Here is a 25,244-nt window from a genome sequence, read left to right as displayed (position 1 = left end):
TGAAGCCGAATACTCCATTTTTATTAAAGCAGTAGAAGACTTTCAAGTAGAGAGAAAGGAGATGGTTAGTCTTTGAATAAAGACTAGGGCTTTGGGGAACACAAAGATCAGATGTTCTTGGCCTGTCTTGTTAACAGGTGCCCTCCTAAAATGTGTGCTTTACAATTAATATCTTGTAAGACTATATTAATTTGTATTAAATGCTTGCAGGTGTTATGATTTGTTAGTCCCTCGAAATATAATGAAATATTTCTACTTGTCTCTAAGACTGCAGTTAGAACCTTTGGTGTACAGGGGGTAATGTTTGCCTTGCCCAATATATTCTTAGTCACCCAGGAATCATCTTTTTTGAACCCAGCTAGAGAGTAATGACATGACAATATTCATACGTGCCATCTGGAAACAGCTAAAATATGGCGTTGCTTGCTATGTATGTCTTATGCTCAGATGCAGTAATTAGATGCCTACATGATAATTTGTATGTGTAAGCCAAAAAAAAAAATGTTTTGGGGGACATTATGGAAGTGTAATTTGTAGGGAGTCTTTGAAGTCCTAACTTTAATTCTGTCCAGGTTTTTCAGCACTGGCCCCGAGCACTCAGTTCTTTGGTTCTTAAAATTATAAAGTGGCAGAAAATAAGGATCCCACACAAAACGTTACACATTGACCTGACTCTTGACATTTTAGTTCATTGGGGGGAGAGATGACATGACACAGGAATAAGTGCTTGAGAAAGCAGTTATGAGGCAAATACTTCAGTTGTTTAGAGGTTGCTAGATTTAAGTCTTCCGCAAATACCTCTAGCAGGTTTAAACCAGGAATGCTTTAGAAGATGTTGCACATGTTCAGAAGACCTGGCTTTGGATTAACGAAGAGGTACCTTCTGTCAGTTCTGCCATGGTAATTATCCATCCCTGCACTCCTCAGATAAATACAAGGTTATTCAAATAAGCAGAGCCTTTTTTCATGGGGGACCAAATTAATCCAATATCTGGAATTCAGTGTATGCTGAGAGGATGCATATGGATGACACCTGTGGGCCAGCTAATGTTGGAAATGTGCTCCTGAGTCTGACCCCTGTTTGGCTCTTGGGCAAGCAGAATCTGTAGGTTAATAGCAAGAGCTCTTAGATTTCTTACTGACGTGAATACTTGGGTAGACTTGTTTTAAAATTCTTTTTTTCTAAGTATTTTTGGCTTAAGAATAGTTGAAAACAAGGTATTCTTGTCTCAAACTTATGAAGAGAAGAGCTGTAGTTATTTTTTTATTTGGTGGGACTGAAGGGTTAAAATTTGATCTTTCTGTGTTGTGTCTGTTTTGGAATCCTAATAATGGATAAGGGAAAATGAGGCTGAAGACTTGAAGGTGATCTGAGGGAGCTTAAAGGAGACAAGATATATGGTAGTTTTGTAATTGACAGTGGTAAAAACAGGCTAAATCTTCAAATTATTTTCATAGATAGTATTTAGAACTTAATGAGGGGAAAAATTAGTAGCAGATAATAAAGTGAAGGGAAAGAGAGTGATTAAAAATCTAGTTGCCATTTTAATGTGAAATGTAGTTCATTTCTGTAAGTAGTTTGCATGAAACTGCTTCATTAGAAATATGTATTTTTATCTGATGAAGTAGAATTTCAGCCTGTCAAATTACTTCAATTTCTAAAGGTTCTATGTGTCGAAAGAAATGCCTCCTATATGTTACAAGGATTAATTGAATTGTATGTAGCTAAATATTTTTTTTCTGTGTGTTCCTACACTGATCTGAAGAAGGTTTGCCTAAAATTTCTTGCCAGTTATGTTTATCATGTTTTTCTCAGATGAGGATATTTTTGATGTCTTCTTGAAGACTGCAGTAATGTGTGCCAGCTCTCCCAAAAAAGAAAATATTAATTATCTGTAATTAGATGGATTAGATAATTTTTTGTAGCTTTATGTAATGCGGTCCTATATTAAAAACCATGTGAAGATTTTTGTCACTACTTTCAGCTCTTTCCCCCCCCAGCAAAGGCCGGGGGGGTAAAAACAAAATACTTCTCACTGGAAACTCCTGCGTGATGTCTGTCGAAGTAGATGTGAATATTTTACCACTTCAGGTATCGGTGATGATTTTGCTCATCCATATTACAACCCTAAACTGTATTGAGTATGGGGGACTAAATAAGAGATGGTGCAAGGCTTTCTATCTGACTTTCAGAAAGGCAAACGCCCACAAAGTTGACATCACTGCCAGGAAAGCACTGCCTCACTCCTGTGGCTTGCTTTTTCTTCTGGTACCGTAGGCTTAATTACAACAGCTGATGCCAGCTATTTTCTTTCTTTGTAAGAAAGAAAAAGCATTTCTGCTTAACTATTGCAGGTGAGCTGTTAATTCTGTATATCTTTATTAACTTACTGCTTTTCTGGCCTTCTTTCCTACCTTGGGCTGGATTTAGGGAACCATCTGAAAAGTCTGTTCAGTAACATGTGCTTTGTGTTCATCCTGACATTTTAGGATTTATTGAGATCTGTCAATGAACACAGGTTATCCAAAATTATTTGCAAAGCCATGAAGTTATTCGACAAGCTGAGTGGGTTTTGTTTCATTTTTGTGAAATGTTGAAATAAATTTCCAACACTGCTCTGACAGAAGAATTTTTAATTGTACACTTCAAAATTGCAGTTTAACTTCAGTGGAAACCGAAATATATGTGCCCAGTATTAGTGGTGCGTGCTTTACTGGTAGAACTTTCTCACTGGGACATCTGTGGTAACACAGGGTATATTTTACTAGTCTTCTTTTGCTGAGCAGGCTGTGGAGCTCACAAATGTTTTTGGAGATTTTGGGAATGTTTTTGGTCTGCTTGTATCTGTCCAGATGTGCCTCACAAGCTCCTGCCCTTTTGTAACTGGTAGGGAATGTGGTTTTCTTCTGGAACTGGAGAAATTGAGCTGCCCTGGTATACTCTCTTTTAAACTCGGAACACTTTGTATTCAGTCCAACCATTTGGACTTTTGGAGGCATTTGAAGGATTTACTGAAACAATTGAGGGAGAGGCGGTGGGTCAAAGCTCCAAGGTTAAAAGCGTACAGAAGATGGTATGAATGTTCCTTTTTTGTTGATGCAGAGATATTAAAAGTTAATGCTTGGTTATTTTCAGTAGTGAAATTTGTAAGACCAGGCAGAAATGTTCACTCCATAAACAGCATTGACCAGAAGTCCCCAAATTTATTTATTAGTTTAATATGTGCACAATACTAGTATTTTCTAGTAAGATCTTTGTGGTGAAAACTAGTACAGTAAGTCTGCTTTTGCCGTTTATGTGAAGTTATGTTCCACTTAAGTTTATTTAAATGTTGAGCTGATACCTTGAGCCATTTGTTGTCAACTAAGATGTATGTGTTGAACATAGCAATGCTTGAATCTCAAAATAAATAAAAAAAGGAAACTTACATTTCAGTATATAAAATACCACAATTTACAACTGCATAACACAAAACTTAGTGTATGTTTTATTTGCAGTAAATGAAGTGCTAAACAAAGCAGGCCTGTGCACACTTCAAGATGCTGAGAAGAAATCTGTCTATGGTCCTCTTGGATTTTTCCTGTTTAGTTCCCAAAACTGTTTTCTTCAGATAGCCTAAGAGATGTGTTTGGAGAGAGGTGGTGGTAATTTTTTCTGTTTGTCTAGAAAAACAAAGTAGACGCGATAGTCTGCTGAAACCTTTGGTACTCAAAATAAGATTATACTGTTCTAATTAAAGAAGTCTCTTTGTTGGAACATATGTTTGATATTCCTGTTGTGCATTCTTTGTGAAGTGGTAAAATACGGAAGATATGCTGCTGTCTGTTTAACAAAGGTGTTGTCTGTACAAAGATCAAGAACGGTTCGCTTGATGCTTATGGCAATTTACTTGTGCTTCAGGTTACTAAGTCCTGGATTTCACTACATGTTGTCAAATATTATCTGGCTACTACCTGAAAACTTACTGTAGAAGTTAATGTACAGTACTTTTAACAGATTTAAAATTGTGGCAATTGTTCCTGTTCAATATTATTTCGTATTCTTAATAATTATTAAAGTAGTGTGGATTTAATAGATGCTTGAGAAGATGGGGAAGTGATTTTTCATATATGAAAATGCAAATGTCATAGAAACTTTGGACGGTTGGTTAAGTCAAATTGATTAGTTCAACTTACTTTCTTTTATTCTTGTGCCGTAGACAATAGGTGAAGCTTCAGCATTTCAGGAAATACTTCAGTTTGTCCTGCAAAAAGATTCATTGCTGATATATGAGGGAGGCAGAATTTGTGCAGAACCTGCATATTGTCTGGACACAGCAGTTCACAGGTGGGAGTACTTTGGTGTCTGATTATTCAAAGTCTCTCATTAGTCTTGACTTTGACGTACTACAAATTCAGGATATCCAAGGTTCAATTATGTAATGATTTCAAAAAGAAAAATTGATATCCTTATAATAAAATGAGTATGTATCTTGAAGAAAAGGAGAAAAAAATCTCAAATGCTATAAACTGAAACTTTGTGAGAACTTCATTCTATTTTCAAACGTTTTGTAGATCTTAGGCCAGTCTTAGATGTGAGAAGATGCCCAGTAATCTTCATGTTTGCTTCTAGTCTTACTCTTCTCTCTTCCTTTTAACTCATGTTAGAAGATGGAACTCATAGTAAATCAGGCACTGGAAATTCCACTTTTTGTTTGCTACCCTGAGGAGCAAATAGAAAGCATTTGAACAGGTTTTCTTGAGATAAGATGGGATGTCAAGCTGCATCACCCAGCTAGCAGTGACTGCCTCTTTATCTGGACACATACCATGGAGAATTCAAGATGTAATTCATTTGGGGTTTGATTTCTCAAGTTTATCCTGTAGTAATTTTTTTTTTTTTTCTTCCATACCCTTGCTGTTGTGAATTAAACTCAGAAGGGCTTGCTCTGGGGAAGCCAGTTACGGCTGCCCTGTCACAAAAGGTGGCACAGACATCTGCTGTTCTGCAGCTGCCTCGCCACTTCACAACTTGGCACGTTAAGGAAACCAAGATTGGCAAATCGTTTATTACCACACATTGTGCTGCAAAGCTGTGATAGTTCGGCTCAGCTCTTACAGATGATGAAAGAACTTATAAAAGCAAGCTGAGGTGGAAGCTGGGGTTGGAAACAACAATTACTGTATTAATATCCTTAATATTCTGGTTAAGGTGGAAGTGGCCTGTCTTCAAAGCTCCCTGCTCTTCTGTTTTTAAAGAACTAATTTAGTGTGGTTTCTGTTTTAAGAACAAACTCAAACCCACCCTCTCCTCAAACCCCCACATTGTTGGACAAAACTATAGAGTCCAGGGGCTCCAAGTAAACATGAATCAGTGCTTGTATAAAGGGGGTGTGCAGAGGATCAAGGAAATCAATGTGGAACCTTGAGAGTTCCAGAGTCCAACTAACCTGACTGGCTGCTCAACAGACTTTGCTTTTTTGACTTCACTTTGCACGTATTTTTTTTTTTTTATCTAAAATAGATCGGATTATCTTTTGGTGTTTTCATTTTGTCTTCCTTAATTCCCATCCTGGCTTCTAAGCCTAGTAGTACTTTACTTGTTTTCTTTTTATTATATTTTCTTTATTTTGATCACCTACCTAGATGCATACTGTCTAGAGGGATACAGCTGTTACTTAGGGGCTAATGCCAGAAGTTTAAAGAGGGTTAATGCAGTGCTATGGAAAGAAGAACATCCAAGGGTGAAAGCAAGTATTTCCTGTTGTACCTTTTTGCTTTCTGTGGTGATACCGTCCCTGGGTTGTACTTGAATTTACCTTTGGTATCAGCATTAAGCATTGTCTGTTCCCAAACACCACTTCTGAGTCTAATGGCCTCAAGGTCTCTTGCCTTACTCCTTAGTCAGCCTTGCTTTTCTTGTTCCTGCTCTTCTGTACCTTCACTTATTTTGTATCAATGGTACATGTTAAAATACAGCAATTGCTGGGAGAAATCAGTGAGCTGCTGGGGGGTGTGTAAATCTTTGCTATCAAAACTAAAGGAACTGCTTGCACGTTGATTAAAGATGGGTGAAGTTGATTGCAGGGCTAGAGAACAAAGTATTGCTCAGTTTATTTTGGGTAAAAAGATTAGAGAAGTCATGCCATGTTTTAATCTCTGTTCAGTAGAGATTCTTCTTTATCTGCTCTATGCATATAATATGTTTTGTTGATTTTTTTTTTTTTAGTACTTTTTATCTTCAGGGTGGTGTTGAAGAGCAGTTATTTCATGGTGTAACTTAACTTCTTTCTAACGGTGCTCTCTTAATCTCTTACTGAAAGTGAATGTGCTGTTTGAGCACCCACATTCTTGTTTCAATGAAATAAATGCATTCTTTTTGTTAATTAGCTGAAGCTTGGATAAGATATTTAACACTGTTTTAAAGAATGAAGTTACCAAGTGTTGTCCAGCCTGTCTCTAAGATGGGGTAACTTTGTTGCTTCTATTGGGTTTTTTAATAATTATTGTTTTAAAAGCTTAATACGGTAAAGCTTGCTTACTTTCTCAGAGTCATTCTAAGGCAGAGCAGAAAGAAGTAACCTTTCAGGATTTGATCCTAATAATGAAAGGCATTTTGGCTGGAATTCTTGATCCATATGGCAAAGCACAATCCAGGTTTTATAGAATATAAATTATCATGCTGCTTCTGGAAACACAATGTGTTTTTCATTAGTGTTTTGAGGGCCTTAGTGCAGTGAGACAAGCAAGCGTGTGAGTATCTCAAAGTCATACATGGCTGAAGGGGATGCTTTTCAGAAGCAAAATTGTCCGTAAAAGACCACCTTGTTATCTGTAAATATCTCCCTTAGCTCAAGAATAAGGTTATGCTTTTCAGATTGGCTATTTCTTCTAATTTTAAATGGTTTGACTTTTAAGGATGCAAAAAATAGTATTGCTAAATGTAGCGTTCTGAAAGTTAGTTGTATTTTTTAAGAGGGTGTAAATAGGAAGCAGCTGATTCTCCTTTGACTCAGTTGACTCTTTACTAGCTGGCATATGTAGAATGAAATGGATGATTCAGCTTCTGTTGATAAAATAGTCGAGCTGAAATTTATGGAAATACAAAATACAATAATAGGAATTTCTACTAATTTTCTATGCTTATGCATGTACACAGTCTTACTGATTTTTTAATTAGTATTTTTCATGTCTAATTTTGCTATTTTCGTTTCTATTTTTTTGTATTGTAAGTGATCACATAGCTCATTTCCTCCTCTAATATAATAAATATTGTAGTGAAGGTCTTAGTGTACCTTCTGATGTCACTGTAATGGTAATATCTGAAATAATACATGATTTTTAACAAGGTTGAGAAGACCACACTGATACAGATGTGTTGGCAAACAGAACTGAGAGAAATATCCTTCAAGTTCTTCTCTTACACTTTAACCCCCAGACAGTGGCAGTTGACCTACTTGGTGGATTTTATTGCAATCTTCAGGATTTTGGTAACAGGAGGTGGTGTAATCACCTGCCTCTGTGCCAGGTTTTGCATCCAGCCATTCATTTGTTGTGAATTGTGTGGGAGATGATCCATCCCATGCTGTGCTCTCAGCACCCACTGTGAATTCTCTAGCGAGAGCTTGAGCAGAACATCATCATGATAGAGAAATACATCAGTCTTCACCAGGACTTCTTATTTAAATCACAGGAAATAAACTGAAAAGCTGCTGGAAAATTGGTGTGTGTATATATATATATCAGTGAGTTTTGAAAAACGGTCTTTGGAAACTTCATGAGAGTTGGCAAGAATTAGGTTTCTTAATAGGATTGCAACTTACTGTAGGCATGTTCTTAAATTGTGGATTGCAAACTTGTTTTGATACCTGAATAAATGTGTTTCTAATGTTGACTTTTACTGAGAAGAAACAAGTACACGTATTTAGGTGTGTAATGTGTTTTCATTTGCTACACTTTGTTGCTGATTTGTCACACTGGGGTGATGTGTAACTGGTCCTACAACAGCTATAGTTTTACCCTTGTTTTTTTTCTCTTTCACCTCCTTAATACTTCTAAACCCAAACTATGAAACTCTATTCATTATTATCAGCTTTCCAGATAGCTCCTGCTATCCGTGTTTTTTCCCCCTCTTAAGGGAAGGTCTGAAGAATTCCTGATGCTGACTTATGTCAAAAAATATATTTCCTCAAAAAAATTGCAGAGTAACGTTAGCACAATTCCAAGAGGATACAAATAGTTACTGTGATTTAAAATAAAAATAAATAAATAAAACTGGGAAGGAATAATGGTATCTGGACAAATGGCATAAAGCCTTATCGATACGTATTAGTGGGCCTGAGAAAGTAACTAAAACCTTTTTGATTTGATTCTTGCAGGTAAAGTGCAAAGTGGTTTGGATTTTTCAGCCCAGTAATATCTAGGTTTTGTTTCTGCAGCTCCTGAATAGTTAGTTGTGTGTTACCAGGAAGGTGTTTGGATACAGCGATGTTTGGTTACATATTTTTTTACCTTTGTAACTACTTATCTGCTCGTGGCAATAATGTTAATTTTAAATGGTGAGAAATATGCTGTGTGTCAATGGTGTTAGGATTAAAGCAGGGCTGTGATATATCCCTGTTGTGTGTGGGCTCTGGCCCGCTCAGGGAAATGGGGATTGTCAGTTTACAAATAATGTGAAAATGCCGGTAAAAACCAGAAGTTAATGGTAAGAGTTGAAGGAGGCAACGAAAGATGGCAGTTGAAGTAAGAAACAAGTGTTCAGTTACTGTAAGGCTCTGCAGATAGAAGCATCTAGTAATAAATGCTTAGTCATTTCTGTGTTGGTTAATTAATAGTAATATATTCTCCTTCGATGCGGCCTGGGTTTTGTTTTTCAGTCTGAAGGGAGATGTCTAGTAGTATGTGACAACAAAATTGCTTGGGTTTGGATAAGGGGATACGTTATTAAGTGACAATTTTCAGTAATTATTTTTCTGATAAATGTAGCTAGAAATTTATGCACAAGCAAGTTCTAAGTTTTCCTGACTTATTGTGGCTTTTGGTTGTTTGGTTTTTTTAATTGTAAGGAAAGAAGACAGCCAAAAACATCACTGGCCGCTCTGATAAAATTGATGCAGTGCATCAATAGATGTGTTACGTTTCAGAAGGAGTAATTGCATATAGATAATTTTGAAAAAAAAATAAATTAGAGTATTGGCTTTTGACATTCTTTATAAATAAATTTTGATACTGAATATGAGTAATTTTTGTTTTTAAAATAAGTTATCTTCCTATGTCTGCCCCTTATCTGGAAGTGTTAGAATGCTCTTAAATGTGAATTTCTGTCAGAGGAAGACAGAAAAGGTGTAGTTAAGAAATCTGTTGACTTGGGTTGCTAAAGTAGCAACGGTTATTAATATTTTTGAACTACTTCAAAGATCTCCTAGTACCTTTCTTTTTAAAAAGTGTGATTTTTAAGTATTTAATTTAGGCATCTGTTAAACTTGCAATAATCAGTTCTCTTATTTTGCATAAATTCTCTGCTGTACCTAGACTTTATTTTTAATAATACACATCGCTTGCAGATGTGTTTAGAAAGGATTAATGAAGTGACTTGTTACAGTCCAGATCTTTATGCTTAAATATTGCATCAGTATGACTTTTCATAAATGTAGGTCATGGGATTAGCATCAGGAAATGCGAGTATTTTGGCAACACTGGGCTGCTCTCTTCCATGAAGACAGCTTGAGTTTGGTGGCTGTTGGTGGCAGAAGATGGGCCGCTACAGAGCTGTTCAGTGCAAGCATGTGTCCCTGCCATGATCTGAAGCATTGTTGTCTGATGATTAGTATTCTATTTTGGGAAATGATAAACTACCCAAAAGGATTCAAATACTTGTTAAATATAGGGAGGGATGAGTCCTCAGGTCTTAGAAAATCTAGGCATGAAAGCAAATCTAATTGATTATGCAAAGCACGTATAGCTGGAGTTTGGTGGTTTTCAGTAGATGTTGTGTTGCTTTACTGTGTGGTGGTGACCTCTGGCATATGGAGGAATTTGCACATAGAAGTTAACTTTTTTTGTGTGTGAATTATTCTTCTGTAACATTTTTGGAGACAAAAATGCAGTGTTTCTCTGAGATAGTAATTCAAATTTGGGACTTTGACTGTGAAACTGTCTTATGAATTCAGACTTTGCAAGGTTTCTAAATTTGTTAAAATCTGGCTTCTCTGAATTTTCTGAAATAAAAGCTTAATTTTTCTTTTTTTTCTTTTTTTTCTGAGTACTACCAGCTATTTATGGTGGATGGTTTTGAGGTTTTTTTGTGGGTTTCTGAAGTGCTAAACCTGCTGTCCTCACAGCTTAGTTGAAGGCAGTTTGATGGAAGGCCACGTTGGCTGCTCAGAAGCTGTTTCATGTAGATCTGTTATGCCTGGATTTTCCTGTTACATGTGCTGTTCCCTGTGAATAAGGTTACAGGACGAAGGAATGTAGCCAGAACTTTGGAAGGACCTTAGAACTGACCTTTATTCTTTTTAGTGCTCTATGCAGCTATGAGAAAATTCTTTTCCTAATGCAGTCCTCTAGAGATGTCAAGCAGAGTAGAAAAAGTCCACAAATTTCTTCAGGAGGAAAGCACTTCCAAATTTCCACTACTAGAGACAGGTAGGGAGGGGGGGGGAAGAAAAAAGGACATGTCACTTGTAACCTTATAGATCATAGCTCCTAATAGGGCTGCAACTTTTTACTATTAAGTCATGAGCTGAGCTTGAGTGTATTTTAGAATCTTGCCTTACCAGGTATTCTGCTGGGTTTTTTTTTTTTTTTATCCACAGAATCTCCGAAGTATTAACACCAGTGACCCTTGCAGAAAGCTGCCTAGTTAAAATGGGGCCTGCAATTCAAGAATTGAGCCATGTGTAATAATGAGGCATTTGTGAAATCAGTTCGTTCAGTTACAAGTATTTTTAGCTTCTGCAATTATTATTTTGTACTTGCACGCTATATTGAAAATGGAAATTTGTTCGTTCTTTAACCAGCTAATGTAACTGTTGCATAATAAGAATTAACACTTACTGACCTGGTATTCGCTTGTTCTGTGTGTGCTTCACACCAATATATGGAAAAATGTCGACTGAGCACAATGACTTCCTCAGCTGGAAACTTGGCAATTCTTCAACACCAGAAGAAGCCAATCCCTCCCACAGAAGTGGTCCAGCCATGCTGGCCTTTGACTTCAGAAGTGTTTTCAGTAAGTTTTTGAAGGAGTAGTACGATTTAACGTTGTCCCTACTCAGGTAACCTGGTTTGCAAGCCTGTTGGTAAGGTATTGCTTGCATTTCAAAGGTGATGTGCTTGGAAATTACAGACACAGCAGACGGTTCCCAGAAAGAAGATATCAAATAAATGAGAAGGGGTTGCATCCATTCACTGGAGTGTATTTAGTTTTATGAATTTGTAATTATTATTTTATACTTGTATAGGCTGTCCTTCAAAGCTGCTGTTGTAGGAGGTGACAGCAAAGACTAGGCTTTCTGGAATACTGATCTGTGCTCAACAGGAAAAGTCTGAACCAGAATTAACTCTTGGAGCACATACATATGCAGATACCAAAATGCCCTTCAGGTTTCCAGCTGTCTGATAGAATTGTTGATGTTGGTAGTTAGGACCAAACCATCAAACTGAGGATAGGTTGTTGTTTTCTTTGTATACAGAATAGTCTTGAAGCGTAGCTTTAAATTTCAGCATTCTAATTACTGTTGCTTGGTGGCATAATTGGAATTTCATGTTGTTGGCAGTGATTTGGAAAGGTCGTGTAATCTCTTGGGCATCGAGATACTGTTCTGTGATAATAATTGGCTATGTCAACTGTAAGAAATAATTTTAATAAACTAACTTGCAATTCCCAGTTTCACAAACGTTATCTCTTACTGTGTAGTTGATGTGTTATAGTGGTGATAAGTCTTGGGTACCTGAAGAGAAGCATCTGGGTGTTAAATTAGTAACTGCCTGTCTACATCCAGCTGTCCTTGCTGGGTGCAGGATACATCCTGTTCAAATGGGTACATGTTGATAAGGAAGATAGACCAGGATAGACTGGGGGGCCCAGAATGGGACACACGGTATTCCAGCTATGGCCTCACCAGTGCTGAGCAGAGGGCAAGGATCACCTCCCTTGGCCTTCTGGCAGTGTTCTTCCCCATGCAGTGCTGGATGCTGTTGGCTTTTTTTTTTTTTTTTTTTTGCCACAAGGAAGCATTGTTGGCTCATGTTCAGCTTGCAATCAGCCAGGAGCCTCAAAACATGAAGTGCTGTCCCTCTCATGGGGACTGGTGTGGGATGGGATCCCTCCTACAGATGCACTCGAGATCTCCCTGCTACAGAGGAACCGGTGTTGCCTCTGCTCTGTGTCCCCACAGCAGGGGCAGCTTCTTCCGAAGCCTGGCCAAACCTTGTCCCAGGGGCTGAGCCAAGCCCTCGGTGGGGAGGTGTCTGCTCTGATGTGCCATGCTGTGCTGGGCCTGGCCTCGTGTCAGGTCGGGTATGACTTGGTGGGGTGTTCCAAGAAGCTGGAATGGTTTTACTGCAGTTCAAATACCAGCCTTGGCATCTAGTCAATGATGTATGTGTAAAGCAGTCTCCAGAAGGTGTGCAGGTGGAATTAACATCCAGAATATTTGGGATTTAAGCCTCTCGTTGAATTCTTGGGTGAAGAAGAAAAACATATGTACCCAGCTAATGGCTTTGGAGAAGGCTACAATGAACGGATTTAATTTTCTTAGGAAATTGCTTAATTTTGCAGGGTTGTTCAGATTTGCTATGATGTTAAAGTAAAATACTTCTAGATGCTTTCCCTACTCTTCAAAGCCCCTTTTCTTCCTTTCTTCCCTGCTTTCCCCAGCCTCATGAAAAACGTTGTAGTTTCTTCTGCAGAAGAGTCGTCTTCATGTGAAGACTCGTGTTCTGGTGGATGTTGGGAGTTCAGAGAAATTTTTAGGCTCCTTTTCACCTCAGTGCAACTACTTCAATATTCTTGAAGGAAAAAGGGTATTAGGCTGGCAGCAGCTAGTGAGTACCTGTTGTAGGGGAGCTTTGTGCAGAAACAATGATGCTTTTGCCTTCTGGAGTTACTGTGTTGGATTTTTGGTCCAAACTGCTGTGCTGCTTTACTGGGAGCAGAAGGCGGTGGGAAGATGGGGACACTGGGTACACCAACCATGTGTAGGGCTGGCTGACCTCCAGGTGCTTTGGTATAATGGTTTAACCACTCGAACCGTGCTTAAAGTATTCTGTGGTACTTTTTGTTCTCTCCTGTTTTAGAAACCCCAGTTCTTGATGTTGAGAACCTGAAGCTCTCAGCTAAGCAGGGTTATAGGGGCTGATTGAGGCAGTGTCTGAAACTCAGTACAAGAACCTCTTTCTTTGCTGAACCGGTTCTGTGGTGCCATGAATGAGCTGGCCTGTAATTTTCATGTTGCTTTTACCAGGCTACATTTTAGCTCAAAATGGAAGCTTGTAGCAACACAGATCTTTTTTCTGAAGTAGCTTGTCTGCATTTGTTCTTAAAGGAACTCCATTTTTAACGTAGAATTGAAAATACCTCAGTTGCCAGGATTGCATTTTATAGGCATCACAGGATGCTTCTAGCATACCCAACTGAAAACTTATCCTGCTTTGAAAAATATACTAAACTTTGTGGAAAAGTTTGCTGTTATGCTTCCTTCCTCTTCTTGCAGGCTGGTTAAAGTAGCTTTTTTGTTTTGTTTTTGTTTGTTCTTTTTTGCAGAAGGCATATGAAATCTGCAACACCTCTCCTGCATTAATGAGGGTGCAGCACAGGACAATAATGGTGTGTGTTTTGGCCTTTGCTATTGTGTATTCTGTGTGCTGTTAGTGTTCCAGCATAATTTTGCTTGTTTACATTTCAGGTAATTCTTTCAGAGTTTCATTAGACTTCATTATCTCTGCAGTGGGGGCAAATTTTTCTATCCAGACTTCTGAAAGTTGAATATAGTTGATCTTTTTCCAGAACTTAAAATGGTCATGTCATGTGTTTGTGTCTTTGGGGGGGATGGAGTTTGGCCTCTAAGTGTGAGTTACTGTTTTATGTCTAAAAGTGTGGTGTTCTGGCAGTAACGAACAAAACTGCTTATGCTGTGATGGTTTCATAATCACAGTATTAAACTGTTCATCTATAAATGAGCTTGGATGAGGATGACCCATATCCTAAGTAGCTTAACCTCCATACGAGACGCTCAAGTGGTTTGTACATTTTCCAGCTAATGTGAACTGTAAAAATCAGAAAGACGCATTGCATGGAAGCATTTCAGTTTAAAGGATGTGAAGTTGTGGACTGGCGTTCTGATTTAAGATTGTTTTCCTTCAGTACGTTCTCGCTTCGCGCTTAGAATAATCTTCCAGTGTCCTGATGCAGCAGCTCTGAAGATGCACGCTCAGGTCTCCATTGACATCAGCCATAGTCCTTGTCTTGCTGTGTGGGAGAGACAGGTCGTAGGTGGTTTGAACATACAAGCGGTTGTCAATGTTTCAAATCTTGGGGGTGACCTATAATTATTACTGTGTGCTGCCAGAGGGGGAAAAAATTGTTCTGAAATTTCTGACAAGAAATTTTTTCACCTTGCTATAAAGTCAGTTTGTGTGTTAATTCATTTCGGTTTTCCAGACTGCAAGTGTGTGAGTTACTTAATGTGTCAATTTTTACTTTTTAATATCTTTAGTGATTAGAAGTCATTACTCTTCTAGAAAAGAGTAGCGTGCTCTCACTTGAGCTCACTAGTAGGAGGTTTATGTAACTTCTTTTGATCAAATAGCTATCTTGATATTTAACTGTGCTTAGAAAGCAAGCACACCTCAGCAACGGTATTGAGCGGAAAGAATTTCAATGCTTTGAAAATGCAGGTTTTGGGGGGGAGGGCGCTTGGTAGTGCAGTGAAAATTAGTCTTGTACAAGTGAGACAATGTTTTGTTAAATCCTGAACTCGCTAACAGTATGGACTTCTGTATCACTAGGAGAGGAGAACTAACGATCTGAGGATTGCAAGAGGCTTTTTTTGGAAAAAGAATGTTAAAAGCTTCTTGACATGAGCAAGTCTTATGGTTATATTAATGTTATTAAAGCAATGCCCATTTCCTTCACGAAGACAAGCCATCTGTTTAAGTTAGCTAACAAAAAATAGTCTGTGCTTTGATAGCGCCTTAATTTCTGCTAGATTTGTTAAGAAATTGGTGTTATTTCTTGATAATTGTACTAATTCTGGTTTTGTTTCTTTTTCTTCCAGAATTTACATGTTTGACAGCAGAAGTTGGCTTTCTACTGTAGTGAGAGAAAATGTAAGTAGAGAAATAAGGTAATTTCTTTTTTCTAGTGCTTGAGAAACTCATGCTATTTTTAATAAGTAGCTAACTTCAGGTTTTTAGCTGTTAATCTGTGCAGGCCTAAAGTACCTGTTTTCTGCTTTAGCATGTGTATTCTTATGTCAACAGGAAGGATTTTAAAATGGCCAGGAAACCTGCTAAATAATAGATGTTAGTGCCTGCCTTCTTTCAGAAACAGAACTGGCAAAGCAGAGGGAGACCATAGATGAAACTGTTTCATCTCAGTGGGGCAGGGAACTGTAATAAATAAAATGATGAGAATAGTTATTCTCTCATGAATGAAAAATTACTTGTCGGCCATGTTTGACAAAAGAAGGCCAAATTTCTTTTGAGCAAAGTGGCTCTTGTCAGAATGTTCTTTTCGATGTATCAGTATTATTTAAACAGAACCTAAAAGTTTCAGAGTTTCTATTCTGTGTAATCTTAATTATTACTAATATTCTTAGAACGGTGAAACCTTCATTACCTTCCGGACTATAACTTTAAGTGTCTCTGCCTGTTGTGAAGCCCTTTAGGCTGTGAGGAATGTACTAGTTTGCCATGTGTTGTGTAGAAAGAATTTGCTCAGTTAAATTTGTTACTTTCAATTACTAGATATTGACCTATTTTTCAAAATCAAGCAGCAAGCTGTCCCCCATCTCTTCCTCTAAACCTGTCTCCTGAGGTGTTCTCTAATTAGTTACCTTGGTCAACCCTAGTAGACGCCTCCAGTGTTCTTTTTTGAAGGAGCAGAAACTGAAACTTAAGCGTTCTTAGTTTAGACAAGCCATTGCTTTTACTCAGTGGCATGATTTTTCAGTATTTTCTGTCCTATTTTCTATATAACCTTTTGTTTTAACCACGGCTGGGTATTAAACCAATGTCTTTGAGCTATTATATGCACGTTCTACAGAGTTTTTTTTTCCCACTTCAAATAAAGTTTGTATCACAGAAGCTTGTGTGATTCTGTACATGTCTTATGTTGTGTTCCTCTATACCTTTTCTGTGATTTCTAACTTGTAAAATTATCTTTTTTTGTGTGTGATCACTATACCTGGAGATGTGTGTACTTCAGGATCAGGAGGCATCCCTGAATTTTTTTGCCTTCTATTTTGACCATGCAAATGGGAGAGAGAACACCTCAAACTTGTTCCGCAAGCAATTCTGATCTTTCTTACGGTTTTCTCTACTGAATAAAAGTCAAATAGGAATCAATATATACTTCTGATTAAATAACAAAAAACCCCTCAGCTTTTCAAAGCCAATATGATGTCAAAACACTGGAACTAACAGTGGATTGTGTATAATTCCTTTGTCATTGTGAAAATGTACAAGCTGCTGTGCATGTTGCTAATAGGATTTATGGTATCTAATAGATTAGCACAGCTTCATTTAATCAGATGACCCGCAATGAGACTGTCTGGTAGGCATAACGTGAACTCATTATTAAGGCTGTAAAGTTTTGGCTCTGTGTTTCTTGTAAATGATGAGTTTTGCTTTTTTTCTGTCCATTTTATACATATTTGCAGGAAAGGTGTTGAGGGAACAAATCTTAGACAGCCTGTTCATTGGGGAGAAAGGTGATTTGGCTAACCTTCTTAGGAAATTACTGTACTTGGGTAATACTCTAACAATACAATTTAAAACCCTCTGTGTTTGCATTGACAGTGACTTGGTGGGATTACTTTACTTTTAGGTAGTAGTAGTGTGTAGTAAAAAAAACGTTGTAGCAAACAAAGTTTGGCCATCAAAGGACAGAAGTTCTAAATATTTGGCTTAATGATAGCTGTGATTTCAAATCTGTGTTCTTGTCTTTGAATCTGTAGAGATTATTCACAGGACAGGCTGTTTAGGAGAGGATGGAAGACTTCATCCTTTTTTTATCCTCTTTTTTTATCTGAATGGTGTGAGAAAATGAAATAACAAAATGTTTAGTAAGCATTGTCTTACTGCTGTTACTGGGTAATTTTAGAGAGGAAGCGTATTTAATCGAAGAATATCTGTTTGGATGAGTTGTATTCAGCTCTTTGCATTTCTCATATAACGTAGGCAAGCATCAGTCTACATATAAATGTGCTGGTGTTAATGATACCTTGGTTTCAGTATCTGGACTTAATTGGATAAACAGCTTGAGCTCTGGAAAGGACATTAAAGTTGTACTGATGAAATGAGTGAATTTCAGTTCTTCCTTGGCCATTGAATTGTCCTGTCACTTTTTTGAGTAGTGCCCTTCACCTTTTAAATTAGAATTATTAAACTGGGATCCTAAGCATATCTGCATTTGCAGGAAATATGTGGAAGTTTTGTTAGATTTCATAATGCTTTCTATTCAGTTCAAAGAATCTATGCGGAGTCGTTCAACAAATAACTGACTGCCTGAACCTATATAACTTAAAGCTCATGTAGCTTAGAGAAAAACAAACCCAGAAGTTCTTACTTTGAGATGAGTGACATGATAAATCCTTTTGACATAGCTGAATTGTGAAGCTTTATCATACATGGAAAATAACAAATTAGGTGAGGTCAATACTTGATTTTTCTATGTGGGGAAATGGAGGAACAAAGTGACTCTTCTGTGGGGAACTTGTAAGCAGAGATTAGACGCTTGGGTCATTTGGAGTAGTGAAGAATAGTGAATTCCCTTGCAAGTACGCATGTTGTCCCCAGCAAGAAGAGAATTATCTGCAAGGTATACTTGTCAACAAGATTAGGGGGAATTAGGCTTAGAGCAGAGACACTTAAGCACTTCAGCCTCTGGGAAGGTCTTGAGTGAGTTCAGCAAAGTGACAGTGTTATTCTTGAGAAGTCTGCCTTCAAGAGCACAGTAACGTATTCAAAAGAAAGTGAGGTAAGCGTGAGTTTAGCTGCTACCTATTTCTTCACAGCTATGGTAATAATTTGGAAAAAAGGAGCATGGGACTTGAGTAGTGACTTTTTGCATGAGGTTTGCTTGATTTAGAAATTTAGTAATTTCTTTCAAAACCCCAGAAATAGAAGCATCATCCATATCAAGCTTACAGTTTCTCCTAGAAATCTTCTTTTAAAATGGAGTTAAATGCCTTTAGATCATGCTGAGAAACAAAAATATGTCTCATGATATTCAATTGTGCTAGTTTGCGATGAGCATAGATTGTATCTCAAACAGTCTCTGCTTGCTGCTTCTGTCTGTAATATAAATAAATCTATAAAAATTTCACATATATCAAGAGTGAGAATAGATACAAATACTTGTTTTCCCATATGTTTTCCTGACCTTACCTGTTGTTCCTGCTCTTAAAAAGATTTTTTTTTTTTTAAAAGCTAGATACTAGTATGCTCTGCTGATTTACAGTATAGCTGAGAAGTGCACAAGAGGATAGAACTCTTTTTCTTCCCACACGAGTCTCACATTTCTGCCATAAATCTAATTGCCTAAGACATGGCTATTCCTCTATTTATTTATTTTTTTTTTACACTAAGTTGGTTGGCTGGTTGTCCTGTAAATTTTACAGTCTGCTTCAGACAACTCCCATATTTTGATGCCCTTGGCTTCACTAGGCTTTTCATTTCCTGAGTGTGAGTTCAGCCACATTGGCAGGAATTAGAACTTCCTGTTGATGTTGAAACAACAAAGACTACAAAGGGAATGTGGAAATCTGGTTTAAACAATTTCTATGGATGCTGTCAGAAATGCGGTTCAGAGTTTGGAGTTGCTTGGAGTGCATAACTTGTTACTCTCAAAGTGTATCTGACTTCAAGATACAAACTTATTGTATGGATATATGATGTTACCGATGGAAAAGACACCAAGGGTTGTATGCATTTGGCTACTAATGGTCACGCAGCGAATATTGAAACAAGTCCTACCCAGCAAGTGACTGAAGGTCGAGATCCATAGAAGCTGCTTTAACAATAGTAGTAGTTAAGTTCCTTGAACCCCTTGCTGCCTGGGATAATGGAGACGGTATCTTGCATGTAGGTATAAGGGTTTCTGTACTGTTGATAAACCATTTTGAAGGTGCTCATTAAAAGGAAGCTTTCCTTAAAACATTAGCAAGTGACTGTCTTGGTGTAGAGCTCACAAAGTATTTTAGGAGCTTGGCTGGACAGAAGGTAGGGCAGGTTGTGTATGTGCTTGTCTGACTGTGTGATCAAGTGCATTTAGGAAAGTAATTCTTACAGATTCTGAAGGAGTTTGGGTTGTTCTGCCCCTCTATAAAGTGAGACTTGGAAGAGAATGGGGGCAAAGTGCTGAGGCAGAGCACTGTCTTGAATGGTATGCGAGAGTTTCTTCTGTAACAAAAGCTTATATATATAGTTACTGTGCTAGGCCTTTAAAAGTGCAATGGAGATTTTATTTGGGTGAAGATAGACATGCATAAGGTAGTTAAGCTACGAGATTCCGTCAACCGGGGACTTATGTCCTTTCAGCTTCTTCTATGGCTGTATCAAAGTTACTCCTCCTCCGTTACTGCAGAAGATGGCCAACGCTGTTGGGCTGCTTCCCCTGCCTTTGCCGTTGCAGCAGTGCCCTTCAGCACACGCTGGATTAAGCAATAAGGCACAAGCATGAAATAAGCTTGTATGGTTTGTTTTAAACTCAGTGAATGCAAATAATCCAGACTGAAACTATGGGGTTCAGTTTCTGTGGACATTCTCTCAATATTACTTTTTTCCTAGGATTAGTGTTCATCTCCTTAGGCCTCTTCCTGTTCCATACAAAGAAGTTTTGTTTCATTTAAATTCGAAAGAATTCTATTGCATAGTGAGCAAATTCTGGCAGAAATAAATTGGCACTATTTTAAACTGTATGTTACAGAAGAATGTATCTGCTTTGACTGACATCAGATTATTCATCCTATTATATTTTTAAATAAAGCTGCATGTAAATCTTCAGTGTAGTTACCTGTAACTCTGCAGCTGGAATTCTGGTGTCCTAAATCTTTATCTTAATCCCATCGTTGAGTTGCTGTGACCTTGAGCAGAATGCTTAAGTTTTGGATCATGACTTCTTTCTCTGAAGTAGGAACGATACCATCTCTGAATTCTTTGTACTCTGCCTGGACAGGTTGGTATTTACTTAGTGGGAAATGGGCTTATATATTAACTTAGAGAATGGCGGAAATAGGACTGGATATCAAAAAGCTAAAAGACCTGAAAATTTGCAATTTATTCTTAAGAATAGAGTTTTAGATAAGTCTTTGGAGTTTCTTAATAGTGAGTTGACCAGAGTAGCGCACACTATTTCTCAACGTGCGTGAACCACACAGGAGCTGAAGAGAGTGATGACTGCCTGCTGAAAACTGAGACCCAACCACAGGGTGTTTTGTCTAAAACGTAGAATGAACAAAATATCTTGAGAAACAAATGAGCATTCAAAAGAAAAGAAGGTGGTTATAGGATAATAAAACACTCTTGGTGGGTTTTGTCTTAAATGGATTTTGGACTAAGCTGAACAAGCAACCTTAAAGGGGCTTAAAGATGACCCTGGAACCAGAAGAGAGAAAGAAGAGACTTAGTTTCATAATAAAGTGAAAGGGCTTTGAAGCTGTGTGAACGGAGGTTTTGAGACAGAAGCTAACTAAAATTCCTTTTCTGAAATATTTTGGGTTTCAGAGAAGAGCCTAAATTTGTAAATGATGGTATGACAAGATCTGACACTTGTTCCCCGAGGTCCTCTGTTTGGAATACTACCTGCTATGAGGAGAGCTCTGGGATAAGTCTGATTATATGGAATAGCAATATTTAGGGAATGCTAAAGTCTTAACTCTTTTGAAAATTCTTTTCTTTTGACAGTGATGCTTTAATTTGCCTTCACAATGTGTTCTCTGTTACTGTCACTAGATAAAAATGTGGAAGTTATCCTTGCCTTTCTCCTTGGGAAGGGCTTTAGGAAGAAAACAAAACCCGCATGCTTGCAAAGATAAATAAGCTGATTAAATCTCAATGGAATAATATGTAAAGCTGCTAGCAAAGCATTTGCTTTATTTAATAGTAGAGGGTCAATTCTGGCTAATAAAATGTTCTAAAAACACACTACCAGTGTTTATTTATAAACTCCAGGTGCTGGATATAGCATTTGAAAATGGAACCAATTATCTTGTTCTGCAATAAAAGACAAACTTCATCAGCACGTTTCTTCGGTATCTTACATTGGTATCAAGCTGCAGAGATTTTACAACATGAAGTTTAAGGAAGCTGAGTTTTAGGTGTGGAATGCTAGTGAAAATGCCAACAGTATATTTCCAAAACAGTGACTTTTAAAGATAAATTGTATGCTGAATGGAAAATATCTATATGCCTATTGTATTGGAAAACAGTCCAATAATTGAGGAACTCTACAGGCAATAGTTGAGGGTAGTCAGTGATAGTTACGTTGTCTTGAGCTGGCCACAGAGCACAGTGGATAGAGGGGTATATGTTAGTAATTTGGTGCTTATTGGTGTTAGGAAAATAGCGTCACAGAGGGGGGAAAATGTCTGTTGGCAGTGGTTTCCTCAAACTGCTCTCTGTAACCTAGCATTCAAAAAGTACTAATTTTATTCTGACAACATGTTTATGTTAGAATCAGTTCTGGAAATCTCAGGGAGACATTTTAGCAAGTAACGAGTAAATACCTGAACACCATTTGTTGAGTGGCCTCCTTTTTACCCAGCTATCAGAACAATGTTTCGCATAACTGCTGTGTTACAGACAATATTTATAATAGGTCTTTTTACAGCATTTGGCAAGTGCTTGTATCAGTCTGTAAATACTTAAGGTGTGCATTCTTTGGTAGGAGGATTCCTTCCTCTAATAAAGACCTACAGAGAAGTTCTGATGTTCATATCTAACACTAGTGTTATCTGCTGTTCACTCTTGGGAAATTTGAATGTATATAAAACTAAATCAGTGTCCTGGTTTCAGCTGGAAAAGAGTTAATTTTCTTTCTAGTGGTTGCTGTGAAAGGAATGTCAATAATACCTATTGCTTTTAGTTGTTGCTAAGTGATGTTTACACTATACAAGGATGTTTTTCAGCTTCCCATAGGAGCATGGACAGAAGGATGGAATGACCAATGAAATATTCTATATCATAGACTTCGTGCTCAGTATAGAAATGGGAGTTAGCTAGGGGGTGGGAATCTGTGATCAATTGCTGTTCTGGATGGTGCCAATTCACCAGGTGGCGAGAGTGACCTGTGTCATTATTATTGTTATTTTTCCTTTTCTGTTATAGTTTCTATTAAACTGTCTCTTTCTCAGCCCATGAGGATTTTTTCCTCCCTTTCCCCCTTATTTCTTTTCCTCTTCTTCCCCCCAACCCTTCTTGGGGAAAGGGGGTTAAGGGAGGGGTGAGGAAGGGGCTGCGTGGCTGTAGTGGCCAGCTGGGGTTAAACCATGACAATCAGAACAACACTAATGAAAAAAAAAATATGCCAAAAAGAGGCCTGGAGGAAAGGAGTGAGTCCAAATTCTATTTTATTTACTGTGGCTGGAGAAAAACTTAAGCACATTTGTATGAGTTAATGCCTTACTCTGAAGAGATTTCAGAAATATTTTCACCTGTATTCCAGTATAAACCAATCTGCCTCTTTTTTTTTTTTTTTCCAATTGCCGTTTGAGGTGCTTGAAAGGACTTGTCTACTCTAGTAACCTCAAGCTGTGACTTCTACTAATTCTCATTATTATCACCTGTCTTTCAGATTTCTGGTTGTTTCCGAGGTGGCAGTGAAGCACACCTTTAGCACAGGAAAATGAGTGAGCTTGACCAGTTACGCCAGGAGGCTGAGCAACTGAAAAACCAAATCAGAGTACGTATTGTGTCAGTGGGTCTGGAAGCCACAGTACGGACGAATGGTCACTTGTGTGTCCTGAGGAGAACAGGGATGGATGGAAATGAAACATTAAGTTAAATGCTTTTGCAATGGCAAAGCTGATGTGGACATTTAGAAAGGGCAAGCACATGGAACTGCTTTAGGAAATTACTGTTTGGTCTTTAATGTTGTTTAGAAAATAATAGTCACACAAATAACGCACAAAATGGATTAGATCAAAATGAATGGTTACTGAAGTTTTTCTGAGCCAGACCATAACCAAGGTTAAGCAACCTCATGCTTAAAGTAAGGTCAGCTATAAGGTTAATCAGGGCTTTGCCCAATTAGGCCTTGAAAACCTCCAAGGATGAGGACTTGCACGGCCTGTCTGGACAAGCAGTTCCGTTGCTTGACTATCTTTGTGGCGAAAATCATGTTACCTTTCTCTCAGAAGAAGAAAATTTTGAAGTTAAATGCTCAATCTGCTCAATGTGGTTTGACAGCAGGCAGCATATGATGTTCATGCTGCAGTTAGGATGGGTCCTGTCTGGATGACGAGCAGAAACGCTTTCTGAACCTTGTTTTGATCAACTTGACAAAACAGAGAATAGAATATGAAGAAATGTACAGAACTTCTGCCAATTTCTCTAACTTTCTTCTCTTGCAGGATGCTAGGAAAGCATGTGCGGATGCCACCCTGGCTCAGGTAAGCATTTCAGAGTTTAACAAGAATTATGAAAACACGTAAAAGCATAAAGAATTATGAAAGCACATCTTTACTGCTCAACGGAAAAGTCAGTGTATGACACCATTCCTGTTTCAGATCACAGCCAATATTGACCCAGTGGGGAGAATTCAAATGCGCACTAGAAGAACACTCCGGGGACACCTGGCTAAAATTTATGCAATGCACTGGGGGACCGATTCCAGGTGGGTGCAAGTGATACAAAATTCCATCCCGTGGCTTCACTGTTCTTTGGAAAGCTGAGTGCACAGGACTGCTACTTTTCCTGTTCCTACCCCTGGGAACCACTGAGTCTGAGAGAACTCAGGCAACCAAGAGACTTCATTAATGCTTAATATCACTTATTTCCTAATGCATGGATGACATGCTTTTGTCATCCAAATCTAAATTTGATCCCAAAATACCAGTCTTCATTTACTTGCCTGAAAAATATAGTTGTGGTACCAGATGAATTCTGAGGAACTGCAGAGACTGAGTAGATTTCATTATCAGTTGTTTTTTTTTTCCTTAAATGCTTCCTGTTGACTACTGGTGTTCAGTTAGAAACTAAATGATACTGGTATCAGTTACTTTCATTCTCTTTTCTTTACAAGAATTTGAAGGCACAATAACGGCAGTAAATTTTCAGACTTCAGTTAAAAGAATACGTTGCTGCTTCCTTGCGGGAACAGATTAAAAAAAATCCTCTTAGGAATTTTAAGTTACAACTAAGGAGTTTGTAAGTTACAGCTATTCTACAGATATGTAGAATTCATTGTTTCAGGCACCTCTGGCATACAGCTTATTTAAAAGATGGGAATTCAATTTCTTGTTTGGCAAAAGTATTTCAAGACAGCTCTAAAATATAACCTGGAGCAAAAAGAAAATTAATGCAAATAGAGTGGAGTACTTTGATTGCACTGTATTGTTCAGCTTGGAAATGGTCAGGAGAGGATGCACAGAACAAATTTGAATACCATATTTGGGTATTTTATCCAAAAATGACTTAAAAACCATGGAGTTTATACAGATTTTTCATGTCACTGGAGCTGATCTAGCTTTAAACACATTAAGAGCAGGTAAGAGAGCTCTGAACAATGAATTGGGTGCATCATGTTTCAGTCAGGATTGCTGGGTGGGGGCTTCAGCTGATGTTGATTTAGAGTAAAAAAAAATCTTCCTAATGCTACCCCTTCCGTTAGCGATATCTTTGCTGCGTTTCATTTTCATTTCCATTGTATTTGTGCTGACATTCATTCAGAGTTTTTGAACATCTTAGAACTTAAATTCCTGTTTTAAAAATAGGAAAAAGGAAAACATCTGAAGCCTGTGTGTAGAACGCAGAAGTGCTGACTCCTCGGTTTCGAGATTGAGTTGTTAGTTACATGGCTACAGTTTTCCTGAAGCCAG

At 37.9% G+C, this 25,244-nt stretch overlaps 1 protein-coding gene across 4 annotated transcripts in view; it reads left to right on the top strand.

Annotated features, from left to right (window-relative positions):
• The window catches only part of GNB1 (G protein subunit beta 1), a 41,024-nt gene that overhangs the window by 5,082 nt on the left and 10,698 nt on the right, over nucleotides 1–25,244 (top strand). For 2 of the 4 annotated variants that reach the window (XM_074161766.1, XM_074161768.1), the window contains exons 2-6: nucleotides 13,748–13,810; nucleotides 15,261–15,312; nucleotides 23,000–23,107; nucleotides 23,778–23,816; nucleotides 23,934–24,040. In XM_074161766.1, the coding sequence (XP_074017867.1) occupies nucleotides 23,051–23,107; nucleotides 23,778–23,816; nucleotides 23,934–24,040 (203 nt within the window). In that variant the 5' untranslated portion in view covers nucleotides 13,748–13,810; nucleotides 15,261–15,312; nucleotides 23,000–23,050. The remainder of the gene's footprint in view (nucleotides 1–13,747; nucleotides 13,811–15,260; nucleotides 15,313–22,999; nucleotides 23,108–23,777; nucleotides 23,817–23,933; nucleotides 24,041–25,244) is intronic. The other 2 variants (XM_074161765.1, XM_074161767.1) reach the window with 1 other exon arrangement.

The sequence above is a fragment of the Numenius arquata genome, chromosome 20 (assembly GCF_964106895.1).
Source record: "Numenius arquata chromosome 20, bNumArq3.hap1.1, whole genome shotgun sequence".
Taxonomy (NCBI): Eukaryota; Metazoa; Chordata; class Aves; order Charadriiformes; family Scolopacidae; genus Numenius; species Numenius arquata.
The sequence above is the reverse complement of the archived record's forward strand: the minus strand, read 5'-3'. Positions and strand labels throughout refer to the sequence as shown.